The 20,435-nt window shown below is 28.4% G+C and overlaps 3 protein-coding genes across 3 annotated transcripts; all 3 read right to left on the bottom strand.

Moving 5' to 3' along the window:
• Nucleotides 1-5,383: 5,383 nt before the first annotated feature.
• LOC125812110 (uncharacterized) lies at nt 5,384-14,665 on the bottom strand. Its single transcript, XM_049491603.1, has 5 exons — nt 14,598-14,665; nt 14,177-14,249; nt 7,179-7,451; nt 5,704-5,859; nt 5,384-5,602 (listed from the first exon to the last, which is right to left on the bottom strand). The coding sequence occupies exons 1-5, from the start codon at nt 14,663-14,665 to the stop codon at nt 5,393-5,395; spliced, it is 780 nt and encodes a 259-aa protein (XP_049347560.1). The 3' UTR covers nt 5,384-5,392.
• Nucleotides 11,852-15,239, bottom strand: LOC125812122 (uncharacterized). The gene is made up of 3 exons (XM_049491616.1): nt 15,086-15,239; nt 14,863-14,969; nt 11,852-12,290 (listed from the first exon to the last, which is right to left on the bottom strand). The coding sequence occupies exons 1-2, from the start codon at nt 15,176-15,178 to the stop codon at nt 14,868-14,870; spliced, it is 195 nt and encodes a 64-aa protein (XP_049347573.1). The 5' UTR covers nt 15,179-15,239; the 3' UTR covers nt 11,852-12,290; nt 14,863-14,867.
• A 630-nt stretch (nt 15,240-15,869) lies between these two features.
• LOC125812116 (U-box domain-containing protein 21-like) lies at nt 15,870-17,310 on the bottom strand. Its single transcript, XM_049491609.1, has one exon. It carries the CDS (start codon nt 17,197-17,199, stop codon nt 15,871-15,873), a length of 1,329 nt encoding a protein of 442 aa, XP_049347566.1. The 5' UTR covers nt 17,200-17,310; the 3' UTR covers nt 15,870.
• Nucleotides 17,311-20,435: the final 3,125 nt, after the last annotated feature.

Genomic DNA, 20,435 nt, shown 5'->3' with positions numbered 1-20,435 from the left:
GTAACTAAAAATTCGTCAACAAATTCTTTAATATATATCTCACACAATAGACGTACGTATTAAGAGATACATATGTTTATCTCTCAAAAAAGTGGATCAAAATGACTTACGAATTCACAAAATTTGAGTTTTAATTATGAGATAAAAAAAGTATCACACAACTAAACTTAGTTTATTTGAAATACATAATAGAAATTTACAATAATTTTCAACTCTTTGTCGTTTAGGATGATTTGATGGATTCCAAACAAGCTTTATTAGATTATATTCTTGCAATTCAAATTAGGCCTTTTGTGGAAATTTTTTATTTATTGATTTTATCCAATCAAGAGTTAGGCTGGTACTGTTGTAGTGAGGTTTGATAATTTGGAGAATTTTTGTTTGTGTTGAGAAAACTCAACATTCATATGATAATATAACAATGGGAAAATTACGCCAATAAGTGAACATATACTAGTTAATTAGTTAACATCGTTATAATTTTAGCTAATTTACAATTCACCACTAACATTTAGCGTTAATTACGTCGACTTCAATTCGTATAATTCGTCACGTTTGTATAATTCGCCTCTAACAATTTTTCGTTTGATTTGAATTTGTATATGATGGTGATTTCCTTTGAGTTTTCACTTTTATCATCAGATACATTCAATCTTTTTTGTATAACTTTTTAAAGTTTGTATAAACGTGTAGTTTCAGAATTTGTATTCGGAATTTGTATAATGTAATTCTTCTAATATAATTTGTATACTGATTAAAGTTCAGATGTTTGTGTTTGTATAAATTCATTTTTTCAAGTTTTATCATATTTGTGTAATTTCAAAATTTGTAGTACTCTGAAAATAGATCCAATTTTAGATCTATAGTTGTACCCATATTTGTACAAATCTATCTTGTATGTAGTTATTCTATTTGTATATTTATACTTATATAAATACGGATAAAAATAACTCAATTATATAAATACACATGAATTATACAAACGTACCCGCAAATTATTCAAACAAGGTGCGAATTATACAAATGAGTAAGCTATAGCTACAATCTGTAAATATGCAAATTATAGCTGAGGAGTCTATTTAAGTTTATTGTAGTGGCTATTTGCGAAATTTCCCCAATTAACAACTAACAATTCCATATGTGTATCCCTTATTATATTTGGTGTCTACCACTATGTATATTCCACTACATATCCTTTTATCTCTTGTCATTTGTGTATGTCAATGAAAATCTACTTGTGATATACACTGATATACGAAACATATAAAGTCATATACATATATTGAAGTGACGTCTATCATATATGTTTGTGATGCATACTGATATACATGATATACACATTAGATATGTACATGTCACAAGTGCATTGATTATTTTCTCTAAACTAATCCAAATCACCTCTAATCTTCCTCAAATTTTATTTATAAAATCATCCATATACTTTCAATCTATTCCAGCAACACCCTCTCACACTCGTTCAATCAAAGAAATTAAAATCACAACAATGTTAAATTAAAAAAATGTTGATTTATTTTTATTTCAAAAATATTCCACGTAACGATGAAATTCACTCATAATAAGGTTCGGTGAGCTAAGTTTAGGAACTAGGGCAAACTTCTATTCTATACTTGTCTTCTTCTATTTGTATCTTGACATAAAATTTATTATTTAATTATAGTAAATTAGTACTTTTTAAAGTTTCAATAGTTACTCTAAGCATGATTCGATGCATATAGATCTTAGTCCACATTTTTTTGGGGGAAGTTTACGTTACACATTAAAAAGAGACCTTATATTTATTCGAAATAATGATTGTTTTAAAAAATTATATAATATAGCAATAGGTTGATTTGTTTGTATATTATATACAAGTGACGACATTTATTATCCATGCAAATGTAATAAGGCAGAAATATTGTATACATATGAAAATATTTTTTAATCGTACGATATAATGATTTTTGTTATTATATTACTTTACTTGCGTGGATGCAATGTATTCCTCTATAGAGATATTGTATATAAATAAATACACTTATTATGCTCACGGATACATTGTATTGCAATATTATTAAATATATATACCCTGTATATTGCTCAGGTCAACGGTCAGTGGCGGAGTCAGAAATTTTAATAAGGGGTTCAAAATCTGAGAAGTAAACATACGAACTAGTGGAAGGGGGTTCAACATCTATTAAACATACCTAAAAAATAATTTTAACCATGTATAAATAGTAATATTTTTCGTCGAGGGGGTTCGAATGAACCCCCACATTATATGTTGCCTCCGCCCCTGCCAACGGTCCTGCTTCGCTTTATACTAAGTGAGTGTGATTGGGTTGTCTAACTCTATTATAGAGCTAGTACACCGAGCAACTTCGAATTGTGCAGATAGACTATTGTTGTTTTGTAAAAACACAAACTATCACTTTATTTCATAATTAGAGGTGAAGCTATAGCTTTATATGAAAATTTCTCTATTTCGTTTTTTCGATTGTCCCCTCAAAATAGGTATGTTTTAAGTTAGTAAGAAATAGCGGCTATTTTTTATTATCATGTAGTTTTAAATTTCGCTAATAAAATTTCAAAATATACTTATAAGCCATGTGTCCATGACATTCTTTTTTTCTCCAAAATTTGGTTTGGCTATACATTGAATTGATTTTTTGAAAATTAGTTTGGAAACTTTGCATATCAAAATATAGTTTTAATTTTTAAATCTACTAAGTAGTTTTGTTTTATCAAAATTTAAAACATTAGTGATTTAGACTAATTTTGATTTAGTCATGTCTCTCTCTCTATATATATATATATATATATAAACTTAACTTCAAATACTATATTTTTTTCAACTCAACTTCAAATGCTATAGGTTTTTAGTATCACATTTTATATATCCAAATTGATAATTCTTGATTTATTAAATGTAAATATTGACTGTTCTTGTCTTATTATAGACAAATTAAAGTGGACTTCAATGTCACTCCATATCAGGTTTTATATATTTTAGGTTAATAAAACCATATATTATTACTAACTCCATTATGTAGTTTTACCATTAAAATAATTAATATCACATGCTGTTTTTTACTTTCAAAACAAAAAAAATAAAAATAAAAAAATCATAAAAGTAGAAAACTAATCAAACAACACAAAACCCTAGTCCCAGAAATTCTGAATTTCTTTTCTTTATGTACTCTTTTTGTCTGCCACTTTCAAATGAGAGAATAAGTATGAACACAACATTGTTGTAAACTTGTAATAGCACATGGAAGGTATGGAGGTCTAATTAAGTTACACATAAAATAAAATAAATATTATATGCTTTATCGATAGGAGCTATAAAAGATCAGTGAACAATACATCTTGTGTTAAGTAGGGTCAAGGACGTTAGGGAAAGAGTCGCAATCTAAGAGATGTGATGTAGACAATCCATCTTAATACAAGTACTATTGGTTACTTTCACTGTTCAAATTCTTAACCTATAGGCCACACGAATACAACTTTACCATTATTTCAAGATTCTTATTCTTGAAGAGTAACATCTATGCCAAATATTTCATTTTAAAAGTATTGAAATGATTAATGTAGTAAAAATAATTAAACCATTTCACGTGATATGTTTTTCCTTTTAGTACTTCAAATATGATAAATTGAAACCTTTCATGAAAAAAGATACTTAGAATTATTACATATTAGTAATATAATATTATATAATAGTGAGATATGTATTCTTCTATAATGTTTTAAGTACGCAATTCTATGCATTAGTTAAAAATCTCGCTAATTGATCTTATTATATTTTAAATTAATAATTTAATTCGATGTTGTTTAAGAAGAATTTCGAATGTATGTATAAATTAAATAAATCAATATAATGAGCAACCTTGCTATGAATAAAAATAGAAAGATTTTGAAAATCATCGAGGCATTCAAATACAAATAAGTAAAATCTATTGGAGGATCTCCATCCACACTTAAATTGGCTAAATCTAATACAGTGAGTCTTGTTTCGATGTGGAAAATCCTCAAACTCCAAAAAAAATGGTGTTGATCTTGTGTAATCTATGAGTATCATTCACTAGATCGTTATGAGTGGACTCATAAAATTATGGGTCAAATAGGGTCGATAAATCATACTCTAAAAAATTCAAAAAATAATACACACAAAAACATTAAGATAATCTTAAATTTTGATTTCTTGGCTCCAAAACTCTAAAAAGTGGTGTTCATTCTATATAAATTATGAATATCGTTATCGCAAATGGAACTACAAAATTTTCTATACATTTAAATGAAGTACTATAGTAAAAGTAGATATATAATAATTATTGGTTTTCTAAGGGTTTAAAAAAAGACTAGATACTATGAATACATACATGATAAAATTCCAAAAAAAAAAAAAAAAACCATCAACAATTTATTATATTGGATTACATTACTTCATACATAATATTTACACCAAATCAACATATGCAGATCATATATTTGAATCTAAAGTTCCTTTTTTTCTCTAAAGTTATATTGTTGTTCCAAAAAAGAAATTGATCAACGATTTATATTAAATTAAATTAATTCACATTCGATATTTAGATCAAATCGACACATGCATATCATATATTTGAATCTAAAGTTCCTTTTTCTTTTTTATTTAACCATGATAATTTATATTGACGTGTTTACACCTTTGAGCTGACAAAATGAGAATCATATGATATGACAGATCCATACAAGGAACTATGGCAAAAATAGTATTTTAACTTAAAAGTAGTATTTTTCTAATTATAATATTGATATTATCAAAAAAAATAATTAATAATGTATATAGATATGCAAAAGGCAGAATATTAAGCCTGTCAAGACCCCATTTTTATACTATTCAACCACTAAAAATTGTTATTACTCAGACAAAAAGGTGGGGATCACAAACCGACCAACCCAACTAAAACCCAAAATTGTGGACTATTTTTGCAAAATGATTGTCATTCAATATATAATTGAATACTTTTAGTATAATAGATTGACATTATTATTATCATATGTCCATGTACATCCCAACTAGAAACAATACTTAAAATATAAAATAAAATTGAAAGATCGTTGAATTAATATTCACCATCACTATTTGTGGTCAATTTTCATAAGTTGATATAGTGATCGATCTTTTCATCACACTCTTTCATAGTCAATGAGCCTTTGTTTTACTAGTAAGGTACTAGTAAGGACGTTAATGACTTTTATACTACAAAAAAAGTGTGAATTACATGAGGATTTTTCTGGAGATTAGTATAAAAATTCGTAGAAAACTTATTTTCCTGCAAATTTTCATACTAATCCCTAGGAAAATCCTCATGTAATTCACAGTTTTCTTGTAGTGTTATTTGATCAATATTTAACGTATAGGAGCTCTTCTAGGAACACCTTTCCTTTTGTGCAAATTCTTCTTTAGTTTCAAAGGTGAAATGCACCATGTTTGAATTACCTCCGATGACTCATTCAAAGAGATACAAGATTCATTTTCATTTGAGTGATCAAATTTCGTAATTTGATTGGAGATGTAGTTCTTCTGACGTTCTTTGCAAATATTTGCATCGATGGATACCTAGAATGAATTTTCATAGAAATGAATTTCATTAATAAGCAAATAAAATCGACGAAAATGAAATCAAATATTTAAAATGTGGTGAAGTAGAAAAAATTTACTTTGCAAGCAATGGAGCAAAATCGATTTGGTAAATCTTGAAGGTGTCTCCCACAAGCTTCACAAGTTACATTCCCCTTTAATTTTGAAGTTTTGTTATCTTTTGATTGAGGACGTGGATTTAGATGTATAGCTTTTTCACCATTAATCTTGTAAGTCTGCAAAATTAATAATTAAAATATAATTAGATAAAAATATATATTGCAAAAATTGAAATTAGTAATAGACTTAACACCTAAATTGATCGTAGCTAACAAATATTTGTGATAATTTATAATTAAATAAGATTAGTGACAAATTTTTATATACACGCCAAAAAAATTATGTTTAGTTACAAAATTTATACCTCACAAATTATTATTTGAATAACATTGTAATTAATGGGGAAAAAACATGTAGTTTCACTAAACAAAAAATGAATATCAAATTTCATATACGATATACATTAGGAGTGAATAAGCATATATAATTATCGTGTAAAATTTAGTACTAATTAATCCGTACATTATTTGATTTTATTTTTTTACAGAGTATAATATTTAGGGAAAAGAATCTGAAAAATACTCAAATTTTGGTCGAAATTGTTGTTACGATACCAAACTTTATGGAGGACCTTTTACCCCCTACACTATTTAATAGTGTATTTTAAAGGTATATGTGCCCCGTGGACACATTACTATTTATAATGACACAATATTTATGATGTCCACGTGGACACATATATAACTTTAAAATACACTATTAAATAGTGCAGGGGTTAAAAGGCCCTTTCCAAAGTTCGATATTGTTACCATGGAGCAAATATTTTGAAGAAAAGAAAATATATGAATAACATCGATTTAAAATAATAATAATATCTTATTAAAGTTTGTCTTTTCACCATGGAACATTATTGGCAATGTGATCTAAGTTAATTACCATTTTAAATCAATCAATAGCACTATCTATAATAAGAATTTACATGTAAATATTCTACATGTTAGTTAAGTACCATTTTAAATCACCAATCAATATCTATCATAGAAATTTACCATAATAGTAATTATTATTATTTAATAAGACTTGATTCTACCAAAAATATTAAACTATAATATGTGATATCAAGGTAATTGCCATTTTAAATCATCATCAATATTTATCCTATAAATTTACCTAATTACCTTATAAACTTGATTCTATAAATATATTTTGGGCTTTTTTTTAGAGTGTTAGTGAGCCTAGAACTCAAACTCATTTTTAACACACACAAAAACCAAAAATTAAGATATCATTAGAAAAACAAACATGCATGAATTGACTAATTAATCAATTTAACTAAAATTTTAAAATTAAATTAGATCAACATTCAAAAATCATAGAAAAGTATTACTATAAATTATATTCATACGAAAAAATATGTTCTAAAATATTGATCAAAATTTACGTAAATTGAATCTCAACAAGTAAAAACCAATGAATTCAAAAAAAAAAAACATACCTGAATTTCAGAACAATTTAGATGTTTCTGAATCTCATGAAGTCTAACAACATCATGATAAACGTATTTGCAGATTTGAAGCCATTCATGGAAGCAATGCGACGAAGAAGATACGCAGTGTTTGCAGAAACAGAGATTACAATCAATACAAAACATATTCTTCTCATTTCTTCTCAATTCTCTGTGATATCCACACGATTCGAAAAACTTTATATTCAGCAAATTCTCAATCCAATCTACTCCGTTCATCACTCGAATTTTACCTCCAATTAGCTTCACAAAAACAACAATCGTATCATTGAAATTGAAAATTTAAGATCTGATAACAGTTTAAAATCTAAAACAATTACGAATAACATCAAATTTAAAACATATAAATATGAAATTTAATTGATATACTAACCATTTTTTTGTGGAGTTTTAGTGAAGTGGAAGAAAAAGAGGAAGAAGGTGATTTTGTTTTTTTTGAGTAGAAGTGGAAAACAGAGTTTTATTTTTTTTCTTTATAAAAAAAGCAGTGGGAAAGTGAAGGAATGATGGCCGTCTGATCATTTAAATAGGGGCCCACGTCAGGCGTAGTTGTTAGGTTTCAACTGTTGATTTTTCCCGCCAATTTCGGCAAATGCTTTCGGAGTTATGGAGGCGGCCGTCTTTGTCTTTTGGAAAAACTCTCTATATATATATATAACAAAATTATTTTTGTATGGAGATTTTGTACTAAAAAATATTATTTAAAAAAGGAAAAGTAATATTTGGGGATAAATATCAAGAGTCATGGTTGTAATATTGAATATTATGGGTTAAGATTTGAAATTTTATGATAATTTATTGATTTATTGGGTTTAAATTCTATATTTATAATACATATATACTTTATGGATTAATGATATATTTAGTGTAATTTATACATAGATAGCTTGACGGTGAAATTAATAAAATGTTTAGTTTTAGGCACCCACAATATAAAAATTTTAATAGTTAATTTATTATTATTTTGTTTCACATAATATAAAATTGAAGATGGTAAAGAAAAATTCAAAACTTCTATAAGAAATGAAAGAAATATTTTAGAACTTTGGAATAAATAACTGAAATTTTATCTTAAAAATAGAGTTTTCAAAACAACATCCAATGTAATGTATTGCAAACACGTGACTAATATGTTATATTAACTAGAAATGATGGTTAATTTTATAAATAATGATATTATTATGTGAAGTTAAGTAACGACTTCATGTCGTATGAAATACTACCCTAAAACAATAAGTGTCGCGATCCATTTTTTCTCAAAACGAGTTTTGTGAACGACCTAACAACTCCTTTTGGATTTAGAATAGATAGGTTGGGTGGAGCGAATTTGGACCATTGGATACGATGGCTTGAGCGGCTAGGATTAGTTGTTCGATTTGATCAAAGCGATGGACGGACGAGATTTTAAAAGAATGGGTTTTGAGAATTGGATTGGAATAGGCCATAATTGAAATCAATAAATGGCTATAATTGTAAAAAATAATTAGAAATGAATAGGCTAGAATAAAAAAGAATTAGAACAGAATAGGCTGAAATTTAAATGATTTGGTGAAACATTAAGAAAATGTTATTCAATTAATAAAATACTACACATATTATAATATTTTCACACTTAAATTTTAATACATTTGAGTAAAATAAGTATTTCGAGTTTAACTATCGATAAATATAATAATTTAACAATAATAAAAATAATTTAATTATAACAATATTGGCAAATTATAATAAATATATACTTATTTAGATAAAATTGATTAACATTTAAACACAAAATATAATACGTATTTAATCGAATAGCACTTTCGAAAGGATTATGGGTCGGTCCAAATTGGATGTCAACAATAAGTATGCAAAAATAAAATTAAAAAAACTCTAATTTATTTGATTATATGTATATTTTGTATGTATTTAATAACCGTTAACAAAATTTTGTGTTTCGTCAGATCTTTGATTTTCGATAAACACTAGACTCAAGAAAAAATATATCAAGGTCATTATTATAACGTAAAATAAGATTTAAATATTATAATTTCATATTTTGAAATTTTATAAACTCAATTAATCAAACATTTCTACACGTGAACATTTAATTGAGGCATCTAAAGACAAAAAATGCAGTTTTTGAGGCTAAGACTGTCAGAGAGCACTCACATAGTGAGAAGAAAAAAAGGGATGGACATTTAATATGTCTGGATTACTAGCACTCCAATATTTTATCTCTTACTCCCTCCGTCCCTATTTAGTTGTCCACTTTAGAAATGACATACAGATTAAGGCAACAATAATTAGCATAGTAAAGTTACAATTTTACCCTTATAATACAATTTACTTCCAAAAAAAATTCACTCAAGATAACTAATCAATGCTTGAAAGTTCATAAGTTTATTTATTTTATTTATGATAACTTTTCACTTTAAATAAGGGTATAATAGGAAAAAAATTATTGTCCTTTTTTATTTGTCAAAATGGACAACTAAAAGAGGAAATATGGACAACTAAATAAGGACAGAGGAAGTACTATTTTTTTGTTAATTTGGAAATAACTTTAAATTTTAACTCCCTCTGTATTATAGTTTTGTCGTACAATTTATTCTAATTTTTTTTGCTTGCAAAAATAGTTTTACATTTATATTTTTGCTAAGATCTCTAGTTATTTTCAGTCTCCTAAGGCAAACACCAAAAAGCATAAAACAAAGACATGATGTCTCAACTATTTAACAGGAAACAGGAAATACCAACATGTTTATAATCTATTTCAATTTAAACATATAATTATTTATTTATAAATTAATCTCAAGCTTTTATTATTAGTTATTATAATAATACTTATCAACTATTTTTAATCAATTAAGCCAAATATGTTATTGTTTTATTAGGCTGCTAAAGCATGAAAAAATTATTTATTATGAAATGAAATCTCGACAAAATAGTTTTATAAGTTATCAATATTGACTTTTTTTTTAATTATTTGACTTAATTTTGCATGCACTTAACAACTTGTGTTACACGGATTTTCTGTTTCAAGACAATTTACAACTTGTGTCACACAATTAGTAATTAGCCGGTTAGTAATTATTAGTCAAACTGATTTAACATTTCAATAAAGCTAATTATTACGTTTGAAGAAAAATTACATACTTCAAATGTCTTTATCGTACGTAAATAGATTTGAAATATCGTAGGTTATTTATTAATTATATAATAATAATAATAAGATTATTTATTGTGATTCTTGTGTTATTTAATTAAACATTTTTAATCTTTAATTAATTCAAATATATACTTTTGCTCCTTTTACTAGTAAATATTCACAAATTTACCATAATTGTTAGTTGTTTCAATGGTTAATTACTCATATGTTATGATAAACTTATGTTATAAATTCCATTAGACGATAATATTGTTTTAAAAATAGTAATAGGACAGATATAATATAATTCCTACATCAAGGGACTAAAACACACATTTTAATTAAGTAAACGTTAAATGTATTTAGTCAAATATTACAAAGATTAAAGAAGCGAGGGACTAAAATTTCTATTATCCCTTAATAATAATATCATCATAGTAATCTTTTTTTTTTACTACAAAATAAATAAAAATTATGTCTAGCATGCTCATTTTTCGCCGTGCAAATAGCACAATTCATTATGGTAGTGAATTTTAAAAAGAAATTAGAAATTAATTAATATTTTTTGTCCTTTAAACATTTCATTTTATTTTCTTTTCTTAATGGATCATATAAAATCCAGCAAAGCAAATCTTGGTAAATGATGATTTTCACCCAAGAAAAAGGGGAATGATTTTTTGCAATAACAGCTAATTTTCATGATTAGCATTTGTTATGATTTTCTTGATTAGATTTGATGGGATTTTGGCCCCTTTTTCTCTCTACATTTTATTTTTGTTGCTTTTTCTTGTTAATAAAAAGTGGGGAATCTTGGTTACACAAAGTGACGAAATTTTCATCAAATGCTTTTTTGAGTAATTATTAGTGTTTATAAAAATAAATAAAACGATCAATTTTGTACCTTAATGGTTTGAAAAATTGGTCCATATGTCGTACAAACTTTTTGATTATGCTAAATAAAACAAATTGGTTGTCTATAATTTTACAGAGATTTCAATGACCATAAACATATATATACATATATATGAGCATGATGTTCGAGCCAGCTTTCGGCAACTAATTCCACGAGATATCTGCCAAGCTACCACCATCCACCTGCAACAAATATCAGGTAACTCTGTCCACAAGGCTAGGACAGATAGGAAGAATCACCTAGTATTTTTGTCTCCGCTGAAACTTCAGGATTCTCAACCACTTCATTGACCACTAGGTCACACCTTTGGGTGCACCAGAAACATTTGATAAATACAAGATTATAAGTCTTTTTTCTTCAAGGTATATACGCATTTATACTATATTTTTTTTCAAAGTTATTAGTGCACGTGCACCCCAACCCACCACGCAGGTCCTCCTCTGGTCTCGAGAGGGTGGGGAGTATGCAAATCTTACGCCATGTAAATTCCTTGGACAAAAAAAAAACTCAGCAACGTTTTTCTTTTATAACTAACTAATGTTTTACATAGATTGCTTGAAGGAAATCATTATGCCAAGCTCAAAATCAGAAAATTACTGAGAATGAACATATCATTAAATAACAATTCTGTCAATTTTGTGAAAGGGTGAACTTAGTTATTACAAAGTGAATCACCTTGAGCAAAGAAGAATCCCTCTTCTTTCTCTAAATAAACCAAAACATAAGATTACAATATCAAATGTTGGTTTAGCAGAACATTGTAGTCCTTCATTTACATATCAAAAGTAGACTACTTCATAGCATCTTAGAAGAGGTAATTGATACCATAAGACGAACCAAACGTGAGTTCATAAACAAGAGACCTGAGGATTGAGAGTCTGATAAAACGTACATTGAAGTAACTAATGAGAGTTCAGGATCCAAAAAGTGGAGGCCAATAGTTTCTCCTGTTTATCTATCATCTGTGAGTAGTAAGCAACTGAAGCTTCTCTTTGTGGTACCGTTTCCAGTATTGCTCTCTACTGTTTTTCTAGTACTACTGCAACCATGTAAAGGAAAAAAAAAGATAAGAATCAACGTATGAATGATCTAAAAGCTTGTTTCTGAGGAACTTAGGCTTGAAGCTTACATCATATTTCAAGTTCAAAACAGAGACGATGTTGATTTATGAAGGACATAATATCTTGTGGAACTATATGCTAATGTTGAGAAACCTGAAGTGTTGAGGTCAGACCCTTCTAAACTGAGATTTTGCAGCAAGTCAGCAACCATTTGCTTATATAGGGTACACCAGTAAAAAAGGATAACCCGATTTGAACGTTAAAAAGTTTAGTTAATGACACCAAGAGGTTCAAATGACAACATTTTTTATCAAGAACACCCACAACTGATCAACCTAAGCAATGAATTCAAGAGGAAATATCACCACATGCTGCAAACTGAACAAAATCTCAAAACTGCTTCAAGAGAAAAATACCACATTATCTATGACTATTCCCAGTATTTCAAGTATATTACCTCTATATGTATATAGCTCATATGCAATCATTGCCTTATTTCCAGAGATTCAACCTTTAAAGAGAAGCAAACATGGATTGTTTTTCTATTATCTAGAAAAGATGCATTATTGACAGAACATAACATAACATAACAAATCAGTCGTACAACAAAATACACATGCTAAGCCATTAGTTTGTTTCAACTCTACCAAGCATGAAATTTTCCTCAAGTTTTGGTCGTCAAAAATATATATGCACATATATTTCAGATAAAAGGTATTTGAATGTCGAGCAGAAATAAAAGGAGCAGTGACAGATGCTGACTAATTATTATAATCAAAATACCAAATCATTCAGTAAAGGCAATCTGAATAGATTAGAAAAGAAACATCTTTGGACTACTTGAAAACATTAAAAAGAAAATTAATCAGGAAACTAAGTTACTCCACAATACTTGGAAACATTGGATTGCCCCAGCCCCCAAGTACTCTGAGGAGCTCTGGTTTATTTTTTTATGATATAGAATTGTCTATAAATCAGGTATCTCCACAATGAAAAATACAAATATATAGAAAAATAAATAAAAACAAACAATATTTGGCCTTATTTACGATATTGTAAAGGAAATGTAGACATCATATAAGCAACTGATTTTGGTAGTAACCCATCAAATCAATTTTCGCAGTGGAAATGAAAACTTTACAATTACAGAAAGGCACAGACAGCAAGAACTTAATCCCGCTACTGATCATTCCATGTTTGTTTCACGGTCGATTGCTATAATTTTACAGTAATGTGTTCGAGTAATCTTGCGTCTATGCTTGATTCTTTTTCCTTATTGCAAATTATATTCTCTTGAGAAGATATACATAAACAATCCAAAGCTTGAATATATATCTTATATGTATATTTTCCCTAGGTTTAGTGGCATGATTGGCTTCTTTATCAGCATGTAGAAGAAACAATACCATTCAAGATTACCTTTCTATGGTGAAATGGAAATGAAAAATTGAGAACTCTGTACTGTTGTTGCTACCACTGCTTTAAGTTATTAATTTCTTCCTTTGTATGAGCAATGACATTCTTGCAGCTTCACACTTCCTGTATCACTTAGATTGTAGCTGTTTTATATCTCTTTTGGTTGAATATGATTGATTGTGTGTGTGTGTGTGTGTGTGTGTGTGTGAGCGCGCGCGCATGTATACACATATATGGAAGCCAAATGTGTTTTTTCATAAAATTTCACTCATAAGGTTTTATGGTTTCCCAACTTGGAAAATATAGATTACTCGGCCACTCGACACATGAATATTTCCCAACTTGACTCGATTCAACTTAACCGGAGGACAAGACTGTTTAGAAAGAATACGGTTTCCATATTCTCCCACATAATCTCATAAATTAATGTTTTTTTACTTCAATACACCCGTGCTTCAGTTGCACTTTGTGCATTATGCTCCAACAGGCAAACCTGTAGCCTTTTGCACTTGACAACACAACTAGAAAGGATCAAGCATAGTTACAAAGAAAAATTGGAGTTATGTACAGTTTAGACAGGCCATTGAGAGAGTCATCAACTGTATCAATAAGTTCTTATTAGCATTTCTTGTCCTTAAAAGGATACAAATGTTGCTTTCATAAAACAGTACACCATATTTCATGTCGATCTCATGATAAATGTTATCGCATATTGGAGGTGCCTTAAACGCATCACTTTTTTCAACCGTGGCATTCAAGCTAGTTTCCGTGCAACTCGACTTATGCTGCAGGGTACCTACTACCTCCCACTAGCACACATGTACCCGTTAACTTTGTCACCAAGGCTTGCATAGGTGAAAAGAAATCACCTATTGTTTTTCTTTTTGTCTCCGGCTGGGATTTGAACAGAAACCTCATGGTTCTCAACCAATTTCATTGATCACTACGCAACACTCACTATTGATTACAATCTTAAAATGCATCACTTTATTAAACCATCACTAGTAATTTAAGTTAATCTCATACATATTAATGTTTCATTCAAAAGGAAATCGCAAAAAAATCACTCATCTCAAACAGAAAGCAGCTTATCAATGGGTAATTTAAGTTATATCAAATCTTATAAGTAGTTACCGAGGTCATTGATTATCTGCCAGCTCCTGTTGATCTGTGCCTTCATCATTTAGGTTTCCAAACTTGTCCTTGAAAGAATCTTGCCTCTGCAACCACATCATGTGCCCCTGCCCAACAAATTACACAAATTGGAAGAGGGGACTACAAGGTGGGGGAATCGAACCCTCGCCAACAAGGTGAAATTTCAGTAGTCAATCAACAGCATACTTGAAATTGAAATTACCTGGAGAGCAGCAGCCCAGACAATGAGGAATGAAGCGAACCAGAGTTTCTTGTCCTTGAGGAGTTCCTTCACTACAAATTTTCTGTTCTCCATTGATGAGTACCTCAAAACCCCTTGTTACTAAAACACTGTAATTTGCATATTGAAAAATGAATTCGGGTTGTATTTCTCAAACGGGTTAAATTTTATGTAAATTATACTTCACACCCATAAGTTTTATATTGTACTATTACTATGAGTAATTATTAGTCTCGCGCTTTGTACTTGTGTATCCTTTATCATTTATCAATGTGTATACAATTTAAAAGATATGACGAGTGGTTAATCGTGATCATGATCAAGGTATTGCCATTGCAATGGTAAGATCGTGCCTCCTATTCCACGATCACTAAGCACAATACTCAAACTAGCTTTCCTTTAGATCGCGATTGTGGTAGGCATAATCTATTGTTCATACCATAATCTAACGGTGTCAAAACTTATCCCAACCCTTCAAATCCTAATTAAAATTATCTTAACAACTTCTATGTCAATGATCCAAAATATAATTTGTTACGTCAACACTAAAAACAAGGGAGCGAAATGTCATACAAAGTCACTAGGACAATAGCCATTTTCCAACAACATAAATTTCATTCATGTTCAACATAAACTTCTATAAGTAAAAAAGAAGAATACAAAGTTATATCCAAAAGAATATTCATAACTTATTATTCCTTGTTCAATTTTGTACATTGACATATGAAAAATGAATGTATACACATAATATCAACTAAACTAAATGTTCAAAATGGCCTCTTTAGGTTCTTCAAGTCCAAAGAATCAATACATTCTACCTCACCTCTATGCAAATTCAACAATTTCAACAACTCACTTGCCTTCTCCTTGGTATTTTCACTACAACCAACTTGTATTAGTAACAATAACTTTTGAAATGCACCAACTTGAAGTGCTTCATTAATAAGCACAACATTATCCCTTTTCTCAATTAATAACTTCCATAATATTGAAACTGAAAATTCAGTTGCTAAATCTGAAACTCTCAATAATTTCTTGATCAAAACAGGAATAGTTAAGGCATAATTATTAGCCCTTTTTCTTCCTTCTTGTGAATTGCAAATTCTAGCCAAAATTCCCAATACTTTTTCACATATGCTCTTTTCACAATCCACAAGTGTCTCTATAAGCAATTCCACTAACCCCAAATCAACAAATTTGGATCTTGCTTTCTCATTTGATAATTGTGATGAATTAACCATATGGTAAATTGTTAATAAAGAAGCTTTTGTAGTTGTAGGACATATTGGCTCTTTTACTAACTTCACTAATGATTCCAAACTTCCATCAATCTTTAATAACTCTTCTACTCTCCATGTTTCTTCCATTCTCATGATTTCTTTAAGCAAAAACACTGAATTTCTCCTACTTGATAAACTTCCACATTTCAAGAACCAAATCATGCAATTTAAAGATGATTTTGATCCAAGAATTGACTTGGACTCACCATCTAGAGGCAATAATATTGTCAAAGTTGATAATATTTCTTCCATTGTTTCAACTTCATAAACGGATGATTTCTCCGTAAAATCAAGAAGTGTAGATGATAAGATCTTCCCTGCACCATTTGCAACAAAACAACGTTTATTCCTCGTACTTTCTTTTATCATCTTCCTCATTTTCATTACTAGTTCGCGACTAGACTCTGAGCCTTGCTGCAATTTGCAGCAAGACTCAATCTTCCTAAGAATCACCGTTACCTCATCAGAGGTAACGGGGATTCTTGGAGTTGGGATCCTCTCGATCCCATAATCTTTATTCACAACACACCATTCTTGGATCATTTTCCTCATTGTGTGATTAGGAATTGGCTCAAGTGTCTTCACCACTTTTTTAGTGATAGGACATGTTTGATTTCCATTTTCAATCCATGTCTCGATACTCACTCGATCATACGTGATCCCCGTCGACAACGTCACCGGATCCTTCATCAAATCTAATGAAATTGGACACTTGAAATGGCTAGGAACCATCAACAACTCCATGGTTTTTTCTTCAATTTGTTTCTTTGAGTTACTCCTCCTTGATGCTCTTTTCTTCCTCCATGTTGAAATCATTGTTTTTATATTACAACAACAAAAAGAAACTAAACTTAACTTGAAATTAAATCTTTGGAAATGAGTTTGGTTTTATGATTTTATTGTTTGCAAGTTATAGAAATTAATAAGATTTTGTAGGGAGTACTATGTGTATATATATGTGAGTTTGTTGATGTCACGCGGTTCAACGTTCAATATTTAATATAATTGAAGTATAGTACTATCAAAACTATGTATTATAATTTTAATAATAAAATATTTCATGAACGTGTGAGCTAAATTGAATATTGACTAAGAAAAATTGTGAAGTGTTGAACAGGAATGGGGCAAAAAAGGGGTGCTAAGAAGGTTTGTTTAGACTAGATTTTTTATTTTATTTTTGACTAAAGATGTTAGGTTGAAAAATTAAAATAGAAAATAATTCAAAGGTTGGTTTAATTTTGACGGGAGAAAATAGACAAGACAAAAGACTAGTCGGTGGACTAACCTTACTCATTTGATTTTATTTTAGTGTAATTAAAATTATTAATTTTTATAATTAAAAAATTACTTTATGTGATACTTAAGCAAAGTTGGGTGATTTTTTTATAATAGAAAATTAATAGTTTAGCAATTTTTGTGATATTTATATTAAAAAGATTAAGTGATCTTTTGTTATAAAAATAATTTAATAACTTTAGTGCAAATAATTTTATTTTTTTATGAATTACTCCATGTATGAGGATAATATATTCCTAAAAATAATTTAATTTTTATATAAAGGAACCAAGAAACACACAATTTTTAATTATAGAGGTATATATTGAGTCGTGTATCACAAAAATCAAAACAATTTTTTTTATTAATAATCGTGACCAAAAATCTTATTCCGACTGTCAAATGTAAAAAATGTCAATATTTTTAAAAATAAATTATAAGAAAAGTGCTACATAAATGAAACATATGGAGAACAAAAAGTTATATATAAAAAAAATAGAATTCAAAGGAATCAAACTTGTATACGCTTTCTTTATTTTGGTCTACACGGACTCGCTTTACATGTAAAATTTGGTTGTTACAAGGCTTGCAGCAAACCTAACGCGCAAGCTATGAAGTAGTAAGGTCAAAGATACTATTCCCTTTGTGATCAGTATTACTTTATGCGATATAATTTAACTTGATACAAAATTTAAGAAGTTTTTTCTATAAATTGTACTCTACTCATTCCGTCCACTTTTTGATTGTCACATTGCGTTTTTCGAAAGATAATTTGACTAATTTACAATGTGAAATTAGATTACATTAATTCGATATTTTAAACAAAAAATTTAGATATTTAAAAACTATACGAAAAGTACTATAAATTGTAATTTTTTGCATATCAATATGATGGAAAATACATCGTAAAATATTAGTCAAAGTTATTATCGTTTGACTCTAGAGAGGAAACTATGACAATTAAAAGTAGACGGATATAGTATTATTTTTATAAACATGGAAACATCACAAGTTATGAAAACTATCAATTTTTACAATCTTACCAAATGAGTAAATCATGCTAATAGATAAGATATCAAAATGTCCAAAGACATCGCATTAATAAATCGCATATTTCCATGTTCGGATGTTCCTTTTATAAATACATGTTTACGGTTGCCAATTTTCAAATACACAAAATTTATAGATCCACTGATCAATAATTATACTCCCTCTGTTTCCTTTTATATGTCACATTTTTATTTTGCACTTGCATTAAGATATGATGTAACTTTACCATTCTACCCTTATTTATTTTTTTTGGAACTCAAGTTTTCAATTAATGTATATGAATTAATTTAACCAATTAACATGAATCATTTATTTAACTTTTCTAAGTTGGTCAAATGTATATTTTCAAAGCTAATAACTACAAGGGTAAAAAAGGAACAATATGATAATTTATGCATTGATTTTATGAAATGACAAGTATTATGGAGCCTAACAACTTGAGGAGCGGATTACCAAGTAAACCAAAAAAAAAAAAAAAAGGAATTGTGAATATATATTTTCTTTTTTTTCCTCTGACAAATATAATGCATGTTTACTGCTCAACAGACTTTTATTATTTCAGTTCTATAGCGTAAACAATATTTATATAATTTAGAATATATTATATAATTCCTCTGTTTATTTTTATTTATTTATTACATTATTTTGAATTGTTCAACAATAATTGTCTAATTTATAAAATTAATCAATAATTTAACATATTGTATCAATTTTACCCTATTAAGTACTTGAATACTTCCTTTTTCAATGTTTAGATGACATATACTTTCTTCGTCCCTTTTTACTTGTTAAATTTTGACTCGACACACTTACTTGATTGGTATAGTGAATTTACCATTTTAGACTTATTAATTGATAAGGTCTCAAATATTTAGTCAGTACATTTTTCAAAGACATTAACTCAATGTTAATAAATTGAGGGTATAATAGGGAAAGATAAATTATCTTTTCTTGATTTACCAAAAATGACAAATAAAAAGAGACATTAAATTAGAAAATATTTGACAAATAAATAGAGACGAAAAGAGCATTTGGTAATATTATTTCATCATGTACTATTCTTAATCTCTATGTCAAGTCAATAGTAAATAATTATTTCTTCTGTCCTAATTTATGTGACTTATTTTTCTTTTTAATATGTCCCAAAAAGAATGACACATTTCTATATTAAATAATAATTTAATTATAAAATATCGATTTTACCCTTAATGAAATAATTTACAGTCACACAAATTTCTATCATTAATTTTGGATCACAAGTTTTAAAAATCTTCATTTCTTTCTTAAATTTCGTGTCGAGTCAAACTACTTCACATAAAATGAACAGATGGAGTACTCTATATTGGACAGAAAAAAGTACTAATTTGACCTAATTAACAACTGACATGGGCTGCTTCTCGTGAGTCGTGTCTCATTGTGTCATATGTCATGCATGGCAAGCCTAGCTACCTGCTTCACCTATCTTGGTTTGAGTTCGAGTGTTGAATATAAAAAATTACTTCGTATATATGTATAAGGTAAACTTTTTTACTATCGAATGTATGTATGTATATAGAATTTTTATATTTTTAATCTTCTTAGTGAAAATTCTTATTTCATTACGGTAAGAAAGCCGAATCAGATTCACATTTAGTCATCTACATAACTTTTACTATAAGAAAACATGAAATTAGCTACGAAATTTGTTGGTCATTCTCAGTTAATCGGTGGCTAAAAATCTCCTAGCT

Source organism: Solanum verrucosum, unplaced genomic scaffold (genome assembly GCF_900185275.1).
Source record: "Solanum verrucosum unplaced genomic scaffold, falcon-dt-bn FXZP01000603.1, whole genome shotgun sequence".
Taxonomy (NCBI): domain Eukaryota; kingdom Viridiplantae; phylum Streptophyta; class Magnoliopsida; order Solanales; family Solanaceae; genus Solanum; species Solanum verrucosum.
This window is presented reverse-complemented; position numbering and strand designations above follow the sequence as displayed.